This window comes from Lagopus muta, chromosome 1, assembly GCF_023343835.1.
Source record: "Lagopus muta isolate bLagMut1 chromosome 1, bLagMut1 primary, whole genome shotgun sequence".
NCBI classification, from domain to species: Eukaryota; Metazoa; Chordata; class Aves; order Galliformes; family Phasianidae; genus Lagopus; species Lagopus muta.
The window spans coordinates 75,483,500-75,501,197 of NC_064433.1; the positions used below are offsets into that span (position 1 = coordinate 75,483,500).

The following is a 17,698-nucleotide window of genomic DNA, read 5'->3' on the forward strand; positions in this document are numbered from 1 at the left end:
TTGTGAAAATATAGTAGCCATATCTGGTTAGAGTATGACTAATACTGCATGTATTTTGGAAGAATAGAACCTCACTTTTCCTGGGCTAAGTTCTAAAATTGCTGAACAGCTTACCTAGTTACAGCTACATAAAGGTACCTTACTTCTCCCCACACTAAATGTTGACCACTTTCAACAATAAAGCTTACCACCAATAAAAACTGCTGGATACTAAAAGTTATACAGTTATGCAGTCCATTATTATATGAAAGTAAAATTTTCCCTAGTCTTCCAGAATTTAAAGTGCATCTGTTGCCTTCTCAAGGTAACAAACTTACAAAACACAAAACCACTAGACTTTGCCCCCTGCAACAAAGAATAGCAGACAAACCCAAGCTAAAAAATATTTTTCTAAAGAATTTGGCCTGTGTTAGAAAATAGAAGATACATGAAAAACATTCAAGAATGATTGGAGAACAGTGTGATGATCCCAACAGGAAACTGTTTGTTACAACTGGATATGGACTAGTACTTAATTTTTAGTATTTACTTAACAAATATTTTTTCATGACAGAACTGTGTTGGTACAACTTTCCTTGTTCACATACAGTCAGGCTGGATTTGACTTTCTCAACTGAGTCAACTTCCCATGATTCACACACTGTCTCAGTTTTCTCACTGTAAAGTCAGAATAGTACTTGAAAAGCAGATGAGAATTACATTTTAGCTCCATTAAGCTCTAATATCTCAATAATGAGATCAGACGTGTAATTCTACAAGAATGTTTAAATATTGTAAGCGGATTATTTGCACTACTTTGTTAATAATCTAGAAAACGAAATTTATTAGGGCATGAAAAACGAGATCATGCAAGTAAACAGGGCAAGATCTTTCCTCTTTTTGTTTTTATATATGTGCTCTATTAGTGTGGTGGTGTTTTTTTCCATTTATGCTAAAAGTGATGCTAAAAGTGATGTTTACTGCACTTACTGAAGAAAACTTTAAAATAACATAAAGGTTATCTGAGTCCTGTGAGATCATTCCTAATCTGCAGGCGGTCAAGAAGAGAATGATATTGAAAAAGTCAACCTGACTTTCACTAGCAAGGAAGTCAGGTGTTTTATTACGTGAAACGTATTTCTTTGGATTCTTTTTTTCAGTAATCACAATATTTAAAGGTAAAGTGGAAGAAGTTGAATTACCTGTGGATAAAGTAGACATCATTATCAGCGAGTGGATGGGTTATTGTCTTTTCTATGAGTCAATGTTAAACACAGTCATCTTCGCACGAGATAAATGGCTGGTAGGTGCCCTGCATTTTATGCTCCTCTCTGAAACAGTCAACACTTCTTTTCTGACTACAAGCCTTCCTTCTCCTACTGTTCTCATAACAAAAGACAGTTACATCTCCAATACAATTTTGTAGGCTTTAATGGAAAAGAAAACAAAACAAAAAACCAAAAATTCTCAGTAAAGGAGATTTGGTTTTGATTGACTGCCGCTGAAATTCATATAGGCACTCTATAATAGCATTGCTACAGGCTGCAAGATTTGCTGAGATTAAGGCTGATGTGACAATCTGAAGTAAAACAGAAAAGGCATGCAAGAGATGCTTGTCTGTTTTTTGTATGTGCAGTTCAAAATGTGATGTCTTTGTCAGGTGAATAGATTACGAGATCCATTTCCCCACAATTCATCAACAGAAACCAGGAGGGCTAATGTTTCCAGACCGAGCTGCTTTGTACGTGGTAGCAATTGAAGACAGACAATACAAGGACTTCAAAATTCACTGTGAGTACATGCCTAAGGATAACCATTTTCTGCTGTTATTTACCTAAAATATTTGACTTACATTTGCCTTCTGTAATCTCCTTACCAACAACATTTTGCAAAAGCCAAGAATTCATACTAGCCAGGCAGAATTCCAATACAAACAAAAACAAAAATTCTAGTCTGATGAAAAATTAAGTAAATTTTCAATAATTTAAAGTCTGCAAAGGACAGACACATGAATGATACAATGTTTGCAGCTTTATTAATAGCTCTAAATCTATTTTAAAATGTGTATTTTAGGAGATTTAGTTTTGTTGTTGATTTTGTAAATATCCCACATTAAAATTTTAAAAAATTAAATATCCCTTCATTAAAATTAGAATCACAGAATGGTCTGAGTTTGAAGGAACCTTAAATATCATCTAGTTTGAACTCCCTGCCATGCTAAGCAATGCTTACTCTACATCACACTGCTTAAAAACTCATCCAACTTAGCCTTTAGCACTTCCAGGAAAGAGGCACCTATAAGTACAACTTCTCTGGGCAACATCTTCCAGTGCCCCATCACAGTCACTGTAAGGAATTTCCTCTTAACATCTAAGATGAATCTGCCCCCTTTCATTTAAAATCATAAAGCACTTCGTAGTGGACACTACGAAAAAGAGAATTCTTGTCATTTGGGTGCTGTTTTTGTTGTTTGTTTTGTTTTTAATAAAAATAACAACAGAAAAAATTAACTTGATGCATTTGAACTGTAAAGATTAAGAAATAAGTGTCACTAATAAATTGTCAGGGAGAAAAAACATGTAATACTTTTAAAAGCACTTCATATTAGCATTTTTAAATAAAAAATAAGGATCATCATTTTCCATTTACTTTAATGTGAAAAAGACCAAAGGTTTTTTGCTTTCGCTTCATGGATGCATAAAATTAACCTGGCATTTACATTTAATTTTTTTGCCTTAGGTTTCATTGAATAACTTGTGCTTTAATTGACCTGTAGAGGTTATCTTCTTCAACCTCCTACTCAACGCACACTAAATTTCAAAATTAAATCGGGTCATACAGAACCCAGTCCAGCAGAGTTCAGAGATAGGGATTCCTTATTTTCTCCAAGCTGTTGTGTTAACGCTAAAGTACCTTCAAGAGCAAACATGTTGATGAACATTCAGCCAGAATTTCTCATTCTGGAATTGCATCCACTGTCTCTTGTCACCTCAAACACAGTTTTCCTGGAAATACTTCATATCTGAGTGCTTCACTTTTATCACTGCTGTGTCATAATCCTAGTTCACATTCAATCTATAATCCCCCAGATCTCCCAAGTCCTGGATTTATTTGGTCATAATAGTTTTGATGAAAGAAACAAATTCTACATTGCTTTTTTTTTTTTTTCCCCACTTTTTTATTTTTTTCTTTTCGACTCTTATTTATTTACTTCTGAGAGTTTGTCAATTTCACTTATAGGCATTTTTTGTTTTAGAAGGCAGGGGCAGGGGGGATGGGGGAACCACAAAAATTCCTAAGCAGCTTTGTTAATTAAAGATATACACAGAAGTTTCAGCAAAATTTGTTGGTCCAGTCCACCTACAGATGAAAATGCCTAATTCTTCCTTTTCCTCTAAAATTCCTCTCAGAAAAAATCAAATTCAGTTTCAATACATAGAACTGCAATGCATATGGGTCATCACGGGTCAAAAGCAACTCCAGTGCAGTAAGGCAGTGAAAGAAATGCTTCTGTAAGTGCCAGGTAAAATTGTATCAACTCCTCAAGCATTTCCCAGGTTATTCTCTTCTCTTGTGGTGACCTTAACAGTTAAATTCATTACAAAATTTACAGATTCAGAAGGATGCATGTGGCATCCATTCTGAAAAAGATTCAAAGACATTTTGGGCTAAGAACTCCTTTATTGCACTTTTCTTTCAAACTCCTTCCTTTCTAGGCTTTGAGTTTTGTTCTTATCTCAGGATTTAACTCTTCTTTTTATACTTCAAAAATCTTCAGGTTTTATTTTCTCTTCTAAAATGTTGTTTCTCTCTAAGACACTTTCTTTTCTGATTTCACCTGATTTCCCTCACTTTTTATACCTCCAGTGTTTACTCTGTAACTTCTTAGTTATTTCCATCTCACTCATAGCTGCACTGCCATCTTGCCTCTTTTCAATTTGTAACTCCTTGATCGTATCTTCTTACATTTCCTCTTTTTCCTCTTTTTTCCCTCTTAAGATGGGGGAGAAAATCTTGCCTTCATGTGAGCTTGAGGGCTGAACTTTTCAAAGTACCTTCAAAAGCCAGCAAATGAAGTAATAAAATATAAGACTTCTAAAAAACATCTGATGTCTCAAACTTGTAATACCACAGAGGACTACTATAGTCAATTAGTCTTATTTTAAATTATAAAATTGTAAAATATCTTTTCTTATCTTTTATCTTACTCCTTTGACAGGTTTCTAACATAGACTGTAGCATGCACTCAATGACATTTCATGTAGGCTGAAATACACCAAAAGAATTTTTTTCCTCAGTGTTTCCTAGGTGATGATGATTTTCCTAGGTCTGACTAATCATATAAAAACATCTGGCTTCTCAAAATAGAATCTGAAGTTCCTTCGGTCATAACCTACTTGGAACACCAGTACCACAGTTCTGGGGAAGAAGAAATAAAAAAAAAAAAAAAAAAAAAAAAAAAAAAAAAACCACCGATGTATTTTACACTTGTCCAAATAGTATAATTGTTATATAGTCACTGAATTTTTCTAGCCAGCCTTCTACTCAACACAGGCTGTAATGTCCAGTGACGTTTATGACGTTGTTTTTAGACTTTCAAATAGACTGCTGAATTAAACCTGATTCACGTGATAAGAATATTTCATGTTTTTTGAAGTTTTCATTTTGTGAATCAATCTTAAACGTAGAGCCAGTTTACTTTTCCCTAAGTTACTATTAATTCAAGGAAAAAAAACAAAAGCACTCAGCAAGTTTAAATGCTGGAGATCAGCATGGATTTAAAATAGTTTAGAGGAAGGATACTTCGCTTTTTGCCATGATGTCAATGCAGATTAAATCTTGAATCTCCCAAATGCTGAAACACACATGAAATTCTACTTCTGTCACTAATTTGCTTCTTAAAGAGCATATGTAAAACCAGGTGACTGAATAGCAACCTAAAAAAATCCCAAATGAATATGAAAGGATAGAATACGTTTCTAGGCCTCGGTCTGACACGTTATATAATTTTGAGCAACACTCCCAAATATCTAGGAATCTGAACAATCATCAAGTCTCGTGACAGAGTTTAGGGTGGGGGCATCCAAAAACACAGGCCACTTGTTAAAAGATGTACATCAATGTTTATTTTGCCACAACTGCATTATCTATAAAATAGCAGCAGTGACATGGACAATTGTGGCACCTCAGCAAAGAGTTAATGAGAACAAAATCAGCTAATCATAGAAATACTTTCAAAGGAAATATGCTTGGGAAGCAAAAAATATTTATATTACTGCTGGTTTCTAACACATCCATTTGCATTGACAGGGTGGGAGAATGTGTACGGCTTTGACATGACCTGTATTAGGGATGTTGCCATGAAGGAGCCTTTGGTGGACATAGTAGATCCAAAGCAAGTGGTGACCAATGCCTGTTTAATAAAGGTTCGGTAATTCCAAATTTATCTAACTACGAATGTTTACATCTAACTGTAGGATTCTTTGGAAACCTGCTGCTTTTGCTTTACTAATATCTTCGTACGCTTCTAACTAGCTAGACAAGCCATCACCATAGAATACTATCACAGTAATTTTTAGAAACTTTAAAATTAGTTCAAATTAGTTTAAAAATAGAGTAAATTGGTATGTTGCACATGCTCAGCTGTCAGCTAAACTAAGCAGTACATATTATGGAATGCCTCAAAGCGAGATGCTCCTTGTAACTCCACTCATTGGACTACTTCTATAAATGGTTGTCAAACTGTAACTTAAACTCTTTGAATTATAATGTGCAAATACTGGATAGAGATATGATGTATTAAATATGAATTCTAGTTGCCTTACCTTCTTGTAAACAGAGGCTGAAAATTACCAACGGCAAGCTGCTGAGAAAGAGTAAATTATTTCTGTTTGTAGTTTATGAATTGCTTGGTTCTGATGAAGTAACTCTAGTTTATTCCAGACAATGAAATCAGAATTGGAACCTAATTTTTGTGAATATTCCTAATTCTTAGGCTTATCCAGAATGTTGCTGTTCTCTCCCAGTACCAAGTCTTGCAGACAGAGATTAACTTGTACCCTCTTCTACATAAAAGACAGAATGGTCACAAAACCAGGTTAGAAGTCTGTAGCTACAGGAACATGTGAAAACTCTAAAATTCCTCTCGTGCAGGAATCCTCGAGATGTGGGACTACTCACATGAATAAAGATTTCTGTTTCAATAGGAGCAATGGAATCAGGTCAATGAAGCAGAAGTTTGGTCATTCACCGCAAAGACTCAGTTCCTTTTCATTCTCTGCTTAACTATAATCATTATTCAGTCATTTTTCCATTAAGTTATTTAAAATGAAATGTGGTAAATCACAACTCTTCTACTTATTTTATTCAAAGCTTTTATCCCCTGAACTGTTAGCAATGTTCAATGAACTGTGTACTTTAGTAGAACATATAAACATATACTTGACAGAATAAGAGGATCAGCAAAACCAGGATCAGGCCAGGCACAAAAATAAGCTAATTAACCCCCTGCAAAGTTTAATATCCTGCATACTAATAAAAAAATAAATGTAAAAAGCAGGTTTCTGTTCTTAGAACACCCTTCAAAAGTGAAACAATTTTACCCAGAACTTAATATTTCTGAAACACTTAAAGTATTTGAATATGTAGGTAGTAGATGTTTTTTCTGTATTGGATAGGTGGAATATTTGGGAATCTAATGTAAAACATAATGAAGAAACTTGCATTACTGTGCTTCTGCTGGCACTTACGCCTAAATAAAAAAGAAATCTCTCTCCTGACTGCCTAGGAATTGGTTCACTGCACACAGGATAAAAAAAAAATCCACTTTTCAGACAAAAAAACTGTAGTGAGTCATGGTTACATAGAAATGTACTAGAATCATTTTCATTATATTCAGATTATTTTTGAATGTTTCAAATAGACAGATAGACCAAACCAATAACTTGCACAAATCATCTCACCATAAGTTTTCAGTTTATCAGAAAGATATGAAATGTAGAGAGAGTCACAGAGTCCAGGAACTGAAATATGGTTGTACTTTTAATGCTTATTTGTACATGGTTCTCTTAGGTTATAAAGTATAAATAAGATCCCTCTATTCTGCATGGACATTCTAATCTCTGCTCTCCATTCCTGAAGTGTAAGTCTGAAGTAATGCTGGTGAAATCAATGATATGATTCACAGTTTACAATGATGCAGTAGAGGAATCCTGGATTTCTGCCTACAAAATATTTATGGATAGCATGGATAATTTTGTTGTTGAAACTGATTTTCCTAATAACAGAAATCAAAGTATTTTGAGATCTCCTGCTAATTATGCCCTGACAAAGATATCACTATCTTTTTTATCACTATCAAGCTTCACAGCTTGAGATACTTACAAGAATATCAAAAAGTAAATTGATAGGAAAGACATTCCAATGCTATGGAAAATAATTGATAATATTTCTATATATATGACTTAGTAATATACCTATCATAAGTATCAATCTTGGAAGCATCCCTGATAAAACCTAAATAAATACCTAGCTGGGAAAATCAGATCAATTAAAAAAAAAAGTTAAGCCTTGAAAAGCGTGATTTAAATATCAATAGAAATAAGCAATCTTGTAGATTCATCTTTGCTCCAAACAATTTACAGAATCTGCTTTTGTATAGTTGAAGGGTAATATCTCTCTGCCTGCTAATTAGAAACCTTTGTCTGACACAAGGTTAGAAAACATTACCAGCAAAAACCAGTCTCCTCAAATGACTCAAATGTTTTGACTGCTTAACACAACAGTCACAGAATATCCCTCCCAGAAATGCGCAAACAAAACAGAAGTTTGTTTTTATTAAAAAAAAAAAAAAACACAAATAACAAAAAACCCTACCATCTTACGCTGACTGTACCAGAGAGGAAAGATCTTAAAACTGGGTTACATATCTCCATTTCAGTATCCATCGAATCTATATTTATCAAAGTATCATTTTACCTTAGTTTTCTCCAGCACCCGTCATTCCTCCCTCCCATTCCAAAGGGCACACTCTCTTCTATGACTGGCCTCTCTTATCATAGAGTCAGCTCAGTCAGGTAGCTGGATCATTTGCTGGTTTAATATATTCAATTGTACCATGAATTTCTTACAGCATAAATGATTGCTAGTTACCTTGGTTGTTGATCATTAAATAAAATGCTTAAGTACATCACCTTAACAGTAACCTTAGTCACAGACATCTGAATCTAAAGAGTTACTTCATTCTCTTCAAAACAGGAAGTAGATATTTATACAGTGAAGACTGAAGAACTGGCATTTACTTCAGCATTCTGCCTCCAAATTCAGCGTAATGATTACATTCATGCATTGGTCACCTACTTTAATATTGAATTTACAAAGTGCCACAAAAAGATGGGATTTTCTACAGGTAATCCCTACTTTTGTTCCATTTCTATTTCAAACTGTTTGTCAGTACTGCTGGTCATATGGTACATGAGGGTTTACTGTAACAAAAAGTTTTCATTTCAGTGATAAAAACTATCATCCTTGAAGGAAGTGATCAGGATAGAGAAAGGACAATTGTAGAAATTCTGCAAAAGCAGTGGCAGTATTTCACATAGCTACCAATCTTACAGCTCAGAAAGAACTATAATCCTGGAGTTCGTGCTCATCAGCAGTTATAGTCTTGCTCCAATATATAGGAGCGAGATGAGGTTCTTTTAATATCTGTATACCTGGCGTGAGATTAAGAAACAACAGTTCACATGTTAGCCCAACCAGTTTATTATAAATCCTAATCAGGCAGGCAGGGAAGGAGGGCGATAGAAAAGATAGGAAAGAAGCAAGAATTGTGTAAAGCGGGGACAGCCACCACCAGGATCCAGCAGGGGTCCCGTTGCACGACAAAGGTCCAAGGCAAAAGCACCAGGGGGTGGGGGGAGAGCAGCAGAGTGGCCGGCCTTGGGCAGCAAGCAGGTAGCAAGAGACAGTCGCGGAGCCAATCCGGGAGGAAGCAGCACGACTCAGGTAGCAGGCCCAGGAAAGTCCGTCAGCATGCAGGAATTCCATAGTGAGGAATCTGAAGGCAGACGCCTTTGTTCTTCTTCAGCATTGTGGCAGTGTGCAGAGCAAGTCCAGGAGGGAGAGTAGCAGGTCGTGAGGCTTCTCATGGCAGAAACCTCTTCCTCATGAGGAATCTGTTGCCAGAAAACCTAAACCTCCTGATTGTGGGTTCCCATTTTATCCTCCTTTTTCTGCCTATGTGACATCCCTGGGTGCTTGAGCAAGAGTCATGTGAGTATCCCCTGAGATGGCCATCTTCCTCGAGATAAGCCCACACAAAAGACGGCTTCACGGCCATTAAGCTGCAGCTTATCTCGCTCTCGCTTCCCCTGGCCTTGTCCATCTGTGTCCTTCAGACAAAGGATTTCTCAACCCCTGCCCAGGACTTGCCTGGACTTGTTCATCTGTGTCTCCAACAAGCTTTGAGACAATGATGTAAAATAATAATCTCTTACAGTATCTTAATCCTATATCACATTTCTTGTGGGAAACAAGGAACAAGAGATTGTTGCCTCAGTAAGAAATAGCAGCTCTGGGTCCCAGCTTCCATGAAATCCAAAACTCAACAAAAGTTTCTTACTTGACTCAGAATCTAGAACAAAATTATCAGTTTTTCAATAACATAACCACACACATACTGCTTATGTAAATTGGCTCAATCAATCCATACACGAAACCCTAACTTCCCAAGGTGAGCAGATACTTAAAGGAATAATTGGAATAATTCCAGTCCTGTGCCAGAGTGAGTAAACCAGTGTCACAAGAAACGTAAAAATCTTGCAATTGCTTTAATGATGAGAACAACAAACAGTAGTTATCGGTTGTTACTGGCACCGTTGGTGTAAATGGAATCTAGTGTAAGTTAAAAGTTTTTAGAAATATTTTCTTTTTTTTTTTTTCCCCTTGCAGGAGCTTTCAGCTCTTCACTGAGAGTCAAAACTTATGTTTTATTCTTCTAGAATAACCATATGGGAGATATTATTGGTACCTCATTCTTACATTTTTTCATCAAATACATTTCCCTGGTCATTCTACAAAGTCATTATACTGCAGTATTTCTCACACTGTGACAGGTATCAGTGACCAATGACAGGCAAAAGTTACCAGTGCCAGTTCGCTAGGGACAACTTGAATGTCTGTATTTAAATCAAGGATAGAAGCAAATATACAAAACAGAAAAATTAAAATTGCTGAAGAGAAATGACAAGTAAAACAAACAGTACCATTCAATTAAAGTTTAGAGATGTAGTATACACAGAATTAAACAAAGTAATTCCTGATCAGCCAGCCCTATGCAATAGGAAGAAGTCTGTGAAATAAGTATCCAAATAGACTAATGCCCAAGGCAGAGTAAAAAAAAAAAAAAAAAGTTGGATACATTATTCAAAAATATGCTTGAAATAGTCATTCACAACCAGTCTTGTCACAAGCAGGTGCTGATTGCAGCTTTACATAAGTGTTGGCTGGGTGGCATTGAACTTCTCTCTAACTGCCCTGAAGTTTGTGGCCAACCGTATGCAACATCAATTATATTCTCCTGTACTGAAACAAGGCAAAAGGCAGTTTTTCTCACCTATTTTAGGACAAGATCACCCTTCTTTGGAGGTAGTCACTTCTTTTTATTAAACTTGATGATGATTTAGCATTGTCATCTCTCTGACATTAACTTCATTTCTGCACTGTAGTATTCTGAGAACAGGTGAGAGTTCTAAATTTCGGATAATCCGTTTTAGGTCTCCTTAACTTGAAAAGGCAAGCATTTTCTAAACATCAAGTAGGATAATATTGGAAGTTTTGAAGAATGATTGCAAAGTGTGTGCTGCCATCCTCAGGAATTATAGTATTTTTTTCTCCTCCAAATACAAAGAGCAGCAACGGAATTTTTTGGGGAAAAAAACCTGAATACAAAATACTTGAATAGCGTGTGCTTGGTCCTGAAGACAAACAGAAAATGAAGACAAACCAAAGCAAGCATTCAATTCTAATAGAATTAATTAATTAAAATACTTGTGCAAAGGAACCCCAGATTTAACGAAGACTAGCACTTGGCAAAATTTATTGTTTAGTTCTAAATTTAAAGGGCATCAAAGTGGTTCTACTAAGAGAGATTAGGAATTCACTTAGGCTGGTATCCATTTCTGTCAATCATCCATAGTATATGATGTTTGAAAAAAAAAAAACAAACAAAAAACAAACAGGTTCAAATTCCTTTTCCCCAGACATGTTCTCCTGAAAAATCTCTGTTTTGTACTCTTTCAGCATGGTGAATCAAAGATTTCTTCTGTGGTTAGCATTTCATGCACAATTCTTTGTGATTTTCTGATTTTGAATTAATCTATACTTCTGACATTCAAATAACTTAGTGATGAAGACTTCCCCAACTTGAATGTGTTTAAGTTAATAGGAATGCATACAGAAAGTGCCTGTCATGAGCACTAACATTCTTCTTGGAATCCCTCTTGCTGTCTGTAATCACATCTAACACATTCCAGTAAAACTTGGATGAAAACCCACTATCAGTCAATAGAATCATAGTTGCTATGATTGTCCTTAAGCTCAACTATTAATACTGTATACGAGTTAAAAGTATTATAGGCCCTTTTTCATTTGTTTGAAAGTCTTAATTTGAATTAAGGACAAAGACCAAATTTCTTTAAATAAAGCCCACATATGTTTTCTAGCTCCTGATGCTCCCTATACTCACTGGAAGCAAACTGTCTTCTACTTAGAAGACTATTTAACTGTGAGACGAGGAGAAGAAATCTATGGGACAATATCCATGAAGCCAAACGCAAAAAATGTGGTAAGTCAGCATCACTGCTTCTAATTCCAACACTACTGATGACAAATAATAATCAGCAGTAATTAAATTGTGTATAAGTAAAACACCGAGTACGCTAAAAACACTAAATTTGTGTATTTTAGTAAAAGCTGTATTTATAGCTTCACCAAAACTGGTGACAGCAATGATAACATAGTGCTTACATTACAGAAGACAGCTTGCAAACCAGCTAGCAAGAGAAGGAAGAAATCGTCCAGCTACATCACCAGGTCCGCTGCCCTCTGAAATAATTAGAATCATAGGTTGTGAAAAAAAGCAGGCAAGGGTTTCTTCATACTGTCACTAAAATCAGAAATAAGAGCCCCCTACCAGTACAGAATGATTGAGGAAATCCTATACTTAGAGCCACATTTTCCACTCAGCACCCAAGAATTCACCTTTCAGGAAATTAAGTAACAGATTCCAGTTGCTTCTGTATGAACTCACTACTCAAACTCACTATGGTTATTTCAAAACTGTGGCTGTCTATAGAAAATATTGATGTTTTGTTCAAGACCAAAGCCAAAACATGATGGATATCACTCTATGATGACCAGGAACTTCCTCAATTTGTCTGCTATGGGCTGATGTCTTGAGTTAGGGCTTCTTTTAGCTTATGAGGAGACTATGGGACAGAGTCTGATGGACAACCACTACCAGTATAGAAAAGCAAGATATGAGAAGTATTGCTTCCATGAGAAACTGTGGTACCATTTTCTGCCAAAACCCTTTAATGTAATCTCCTTGGTTTTTATTACTGCAATTGTCACATACTGCCATTAATATAGTGTGATAATAATCCATTCAAGCCGTCATTGTAATTGTTGGAACATTGTATTCATTGACTGCAGTGAATCTTAACATTCCATTGCTTTCTTTTATTGCATGACATGTCCTATTTTTTTTCTACCAAAACTAAATTGTATACAATTTTCATGAAAGTGTTGATGCATAGGAAGAATTAAACACGAATTAAGCCTAGCATTAAAACAATCACTTTCACTTCTGAAACTTACTCCTTGCTGTGAGAATACAGGCGGACAGTGTGATTCCCGCTTTAATGTTGTCTTCAGGTGGCATGGAAACATTTTCTTTTGCATTGAATGTGTCAGTCCATTGTCCTTTTCTCGAGGAAAAAACAAAAATCAAATTTATTCTCACAACACCTATTGCAGGTGGTAAAATGAAAATCTTCTTAATAGTTATCATAAGACAGACTATCTTAGTATCCTTAGATTAAAAATTATTTCTTAGCACTTGGACCTTCTGAAATATGAAGTCTTCCAAAAGCCTGTAGGGAGACACCATCATTTTGAGAGACTGTGTTGTGCCTCTTTCCAAAAAAACAAAGAAAAATAATGACTAAGGACTGGTCTACAATGGTAAGTTTACCTAATCTGTTCTGGAATAGCTGTTCGATTGAAGACCCTTTACTCAATGAGATATGCTTTTAAAAATTATAGAATACTTACAACAGCACAGTATTTCAGAAACCTTCTAATTGTAACCAGGACAGTAAAGCAGTCTTGAGAAGAATACAATATACCTTAGACAAAAATTACATGGTGACATACTTCTTACATCCTGTTTTTTCAATGCTAGCAACATTTCAAAACAAAAGAACTCAGAAACCACGGCATGTAACTCTTAAGACTGCAGGTCTTTTCAAACTGAGCAATAACTGAATTCAAACACTGGATTTATGGTCTTGCTTACATTTACATCTTCTACAGCGCGACCTGGATTTCACCGTAGACTTGGATTTTAAAGGACAGCTATGTGAAGCATCAGTATCTAATGACTACAAAATGCGCTAGCAAGAAACCTTTCAGAGAGATGAAACGAATTCTGTGAAATCTTGAACTGCTGAACTTCAAGCTAGGAGCAAATGCTTGCACGATTACTATATTAAATATTAGAATGTTTACTCCAGTGGAAAGTGGTAACACGATCCCTCCTACAGATGGTATAGAAGGTTGGGATCCCACTGTGAATGTACAACATACGGAACTACAGCTTTTGTCAAATATATGGGGAAAACAAAGAACAGAATTGAGTGTTCTGTTTGACTTCAGGATGCCAGAAGATGCATATAAAATTGTACTATTTATAATGAATTTCTGGTTCTTCCAAGCTTTGCATGTTACAAGTTGATTAGGGCAGTTTCTTCAATATAGAAGACCACTAAAAGACATTATAGCTGGACTTAACGTTCAATATAAATACTATATAATATAGTATAAAATAGTATATTATAATATGATATATATTGTACATGAGAAAAATGTTTATTCGTAATAGGAACTCATTTTGTGATTACTTAATTTTAATTATGCAGTTATGGAAAGATGATATCACTACTCTAGACAGCGCTACTTTTCAGCTCTAATTAACTGCTGAAATTATAGCTTTGGGAAATACTCTGAGCAAAATGTAGGTAAGAGCTGGGAGTTTATAAAGGATCAGCAAGTATCTCTTAGAATATCATCTGGAAACTGGACCATGAATTCTAAAATTCACTTTCATAACTGGATGTTTGTTAGAGCTTTAAAGAACATCAGCTTGCAAATATCCTGTGGTGAGTTCCTATAGGTGGATTTTGCATGAGACCTTCTGAAATCAGGCACGTAGTACTTAAATGTGATGAATGCAAAGTCTCTGAAATGGTGGGTAATTCATGTTTTGTGGCCATGTAGTTTTTGCCCATTTGAGTTCTCCGCAAGATTCTAAATACAGAATCATTTTAAAAACTAGAGTTTTTCTTTCATTAATGTTTCAGATAAGTTTTAAATTGCAAATACTATTCTCAAGGGGTGCAATGGTATGCTGGAATGAGTTAATGTCTTAAATAAATATATATTGCTTCCAATATTACTAAGATGTCTGTAGCTTCCCCATCCTCTTACACTCCTTGTTTTTCTTACAAAATCTTATGCTTATAGGTAAATATTGACTGTAATTATTCATATGTATTTTTACTGTATGAAAGCTGACCATGGAATCACAAGTAATTTGTCAAAAAGTGAATCATCAGTTCTAAATATGCATCTTCTAGTCTCTAGTGCAGTGCACTGCATCATGTTCCATCATATTTTGGATGAGATTATTTTTTGCCTGAAAAATCTTTTTAATCACCTATAAATAAAGCTTACGTGAATATACAAGCAAACAGTGTTGCTCAACAGTAAGTTTTTTGTAGGTTCTTATTTTGCCAGTGTAAGTTTGTCAGCTTCTTACTTTCCAGAATATATTTCTATTGCTTTTCCCTTCATGAAAACGGTACAGTACCTCCATTTTAATGTAATATCTAAGAATTACGGTCTAGGGATTGTACCACGTGGTATCTATGGAGAATGAAATTAAACTATAATTTAGCAGAAAAATGCAGTTTGCAGTGCAGTTCCTTGCAGTTCTTTTAAAGCACTTCATTTCATATTCCCAGAATGAGGGTAAACTACTTTCCTCACCAAATTACTGGCATTTTTTTTTTTTTCCTGTCAAATACTGCTGTCATTTTCAAGGAATCAGCTTGTAACAACACTTTGAGTGAGGGCTTGGAACATAAAATCTTCAAGAAATACCTTTCTGTCAAGTTCATGACTTCATGAATCTAGGACTTCAAGGTAAGGAATTCTACCAAATTTTTTTCCTCTGTCCTTTCCACTTCTAAAGAGACTCTCAAATTTAAAACAGTGTTTGTTTTTATCTTCTCCTTTTCTGCAAATCACTCAGGTGATTATAACTTAGAGAGAAAAAACTCCGGCTTTGTTTATCTGTCTTACTCCTTGATAGAACTTCAAGCCATGCACTGGTGACTAATTTATTCAGAGACGATGGCAAGATAAGTCATATTTGTCTCTGGAAAACTATCCTTGTACTACTCTTTCACATCACACTGAAAGTGTAGCACATGCTTCTCCATCACATGAGCTTAGAGAACATGCTACAGAGCTGGCTATCTTCAAATCACAGTGATCAAAAGACAAAATTAGGCTTCTGAGTTCCATATGCATGTCTCAAACCACTAAGATTCTGAAACCACCAATGAGTTCAGCATACATAGTGTCTGTTATCCTGTCATTAGTGAAACAAATGCAAGATTGACAGCTACACGCGATTAGCTGATAGGCTTTCTTCAGCAATTCAGCAAGTAAAGAACTAGTTACAAGTAACTAACACAAGGTCTGAGCCTAACCTTATTAAGATTTGAATAAGAAAGCCAGTCACACACATCAGGATTTAATCCAAGTCACTCAATTTCAAAGCTGTACATTAAAATACTAATGACAAAATGACTTGACTTCTGAAACAGACACATCTTTAAAGCTTTTATTTTACTTTCCACTGATAAGAAAAGAAGATCAAGAGCTGAGCTCAAAGCATAAAATAAATTTAAATATAATAGTAACACATCCCTGATGAGTAATAAATACAGCACTGGCAAAATGAGAAAGAAGGTCACTTCTGCCTCGACTGTGATCTTCAAGAAAGTTTATTAAAGCTCGTCAGGGATTGTCCTGTCACTTCAAGAACAAAGGAGCATCCAAAGAAGCTAGATCCAAGGTATGCCTCAAAAATGCACTGAGTACAATTCGTATGGGCAGCGCCTATAGAATTAGGGAGGCAGTCCTCATGAATGTGAAGAATACTGTTCTACGGTCCTTAAGTTCTTTACAGAACAGTATACTATAACTCGCAAGCATTTATCACTCCCAGTACCAACTAGCTCTTGCCAGACGTTATTAAAGTTAGGAAGAAAGTTAACAATATCCCAGGACACAGTAGAGTAAGTGGCAGAGCAAGAAGGCAAAAGAATGACTTGCTGCTTATTAGAATCTGCCTGCTCACTTGTTCAACTGGAGTCAGCTGACAAAGAGAAGAATGTTTTAGCAACAATGATTCCTGCTGCATATGAGAAGGTGGATGAGAGGAAAGGAGAGAGAGGGAGGGACGGACGGACACAGAGAGAGAGGGAGGGAGGGACACAGAGAGATAGGGAGGGAGATCGAGGACACGGATGATATACAGAATCGAACTCTATAACCCAGAGTTAGGTTATAAAGCAGGTACGTTTTATTCAGCATTTGGCACCAAGCTGGGTGCAAGGGGGATAGCTCCTCTGAACTTGCACACCATAGGATAAAAACTTGGTACAGATATAGGCTGAACTAATACATAATCAGTGTTTTTCCCGGAATTCATATACATATTCATTACATTTCCGAGAACCCACCAGCATACGGGTCCCTCCCGCTTGCACGTGCGCCGTGGGGGTCTTCTTCTGGTGGTCATGGGATGAAGGCTCATTGTCTTCAACCGAAATAATCCGATCAGACCTGTTCCTTGTGTGATGTTCTCTTCAAGTTTACAATAGAGTTTCAAGATGTTCTTTTCTTATCTGGCCTCACATCCTGCTTACCTGCATTCTTATGCAGTGGTTAACCCTTATCTTGTCCTCTCTTTACTCATTATGCAATGGTTAATCCTTATTTACTGCACATCCTGCTTGCTACATTCTTTTGTCTTGCCCTCCTTTACAGCCGGCCCATGTTTCCCACAACTCACAGAGAGAGAGGGAGGGGGCACACAGAGAGAAATATCCAAACAGAAAGGATAGTGGATTTGGTAAACAGATGAGGTGGGGTTATTTTGCTATAGGACTAATTACATAGACTAATTAGTGATGGAAAAGCCTTCTGAAAATCTTTGCTGTGCTAGGGGTTAAGGCTAACTTCAAGCTGGATTATGTTTCTCAGAGCTTTGTTCAGACAAGTTCTGAACATTTCCAAGAGCAAAGGTTTCATAGCCTCTACAGGCATCGACAGATTCATTATTATTATTATTTTTCTACATTCA

General features: G+C 36.0%; 1 protein-coding gene across 7 annotated transcripts in view; it reads left to right on the forward strand.

The window, feature by feature from the left end:
- The window catches only part of LOC125697541 (protein arginine N-methyltransferase 8), a 152,374-nt gene that overhangs the window by 43,983 nt on the left and 90,693 nt on the right, over positions 1–17,698 (forward strand). For 4 of the 7 annotated variants that reach the window (XR_007378839.1, XR_007378846.1, XM_048954881.1 and 1 more), the window contains exons 5-10: positions 1,140–1,282; positions 1,683–1,770; positions 5,290–5,405; positions 8,236–8,386; positions 11,703–11,824; positions 15,364–15,465. Coding sequence is in view for 5 of the 7 variants with exons in the window: in XM_048954881.1 (XP_048810838.1) it covers positions 1,140–1,282; positions 1,683–1,770; positions 5,290–5,405; positions 8,236–8,386; positions 11,703–11,824; positions 15,364–15,450 (707 nt within the window). In the remaining 2 variants the exon portion in view is untranslated. Of the gene's footprint in view, positions 1–1,139; positions 1,283–1,682; positions 1,771–5,289; positions 5,406–8,235; positions 8,387–11,702; positions 11,825–12,013; positions 15,315–15,363; positions 15,466–17,698 lie in introns of those variants that run through there. The other 3 variants (XM_048954897.1, XM_048954903.1, XM_048954889.1) reach the window with 3 other exon arrangements.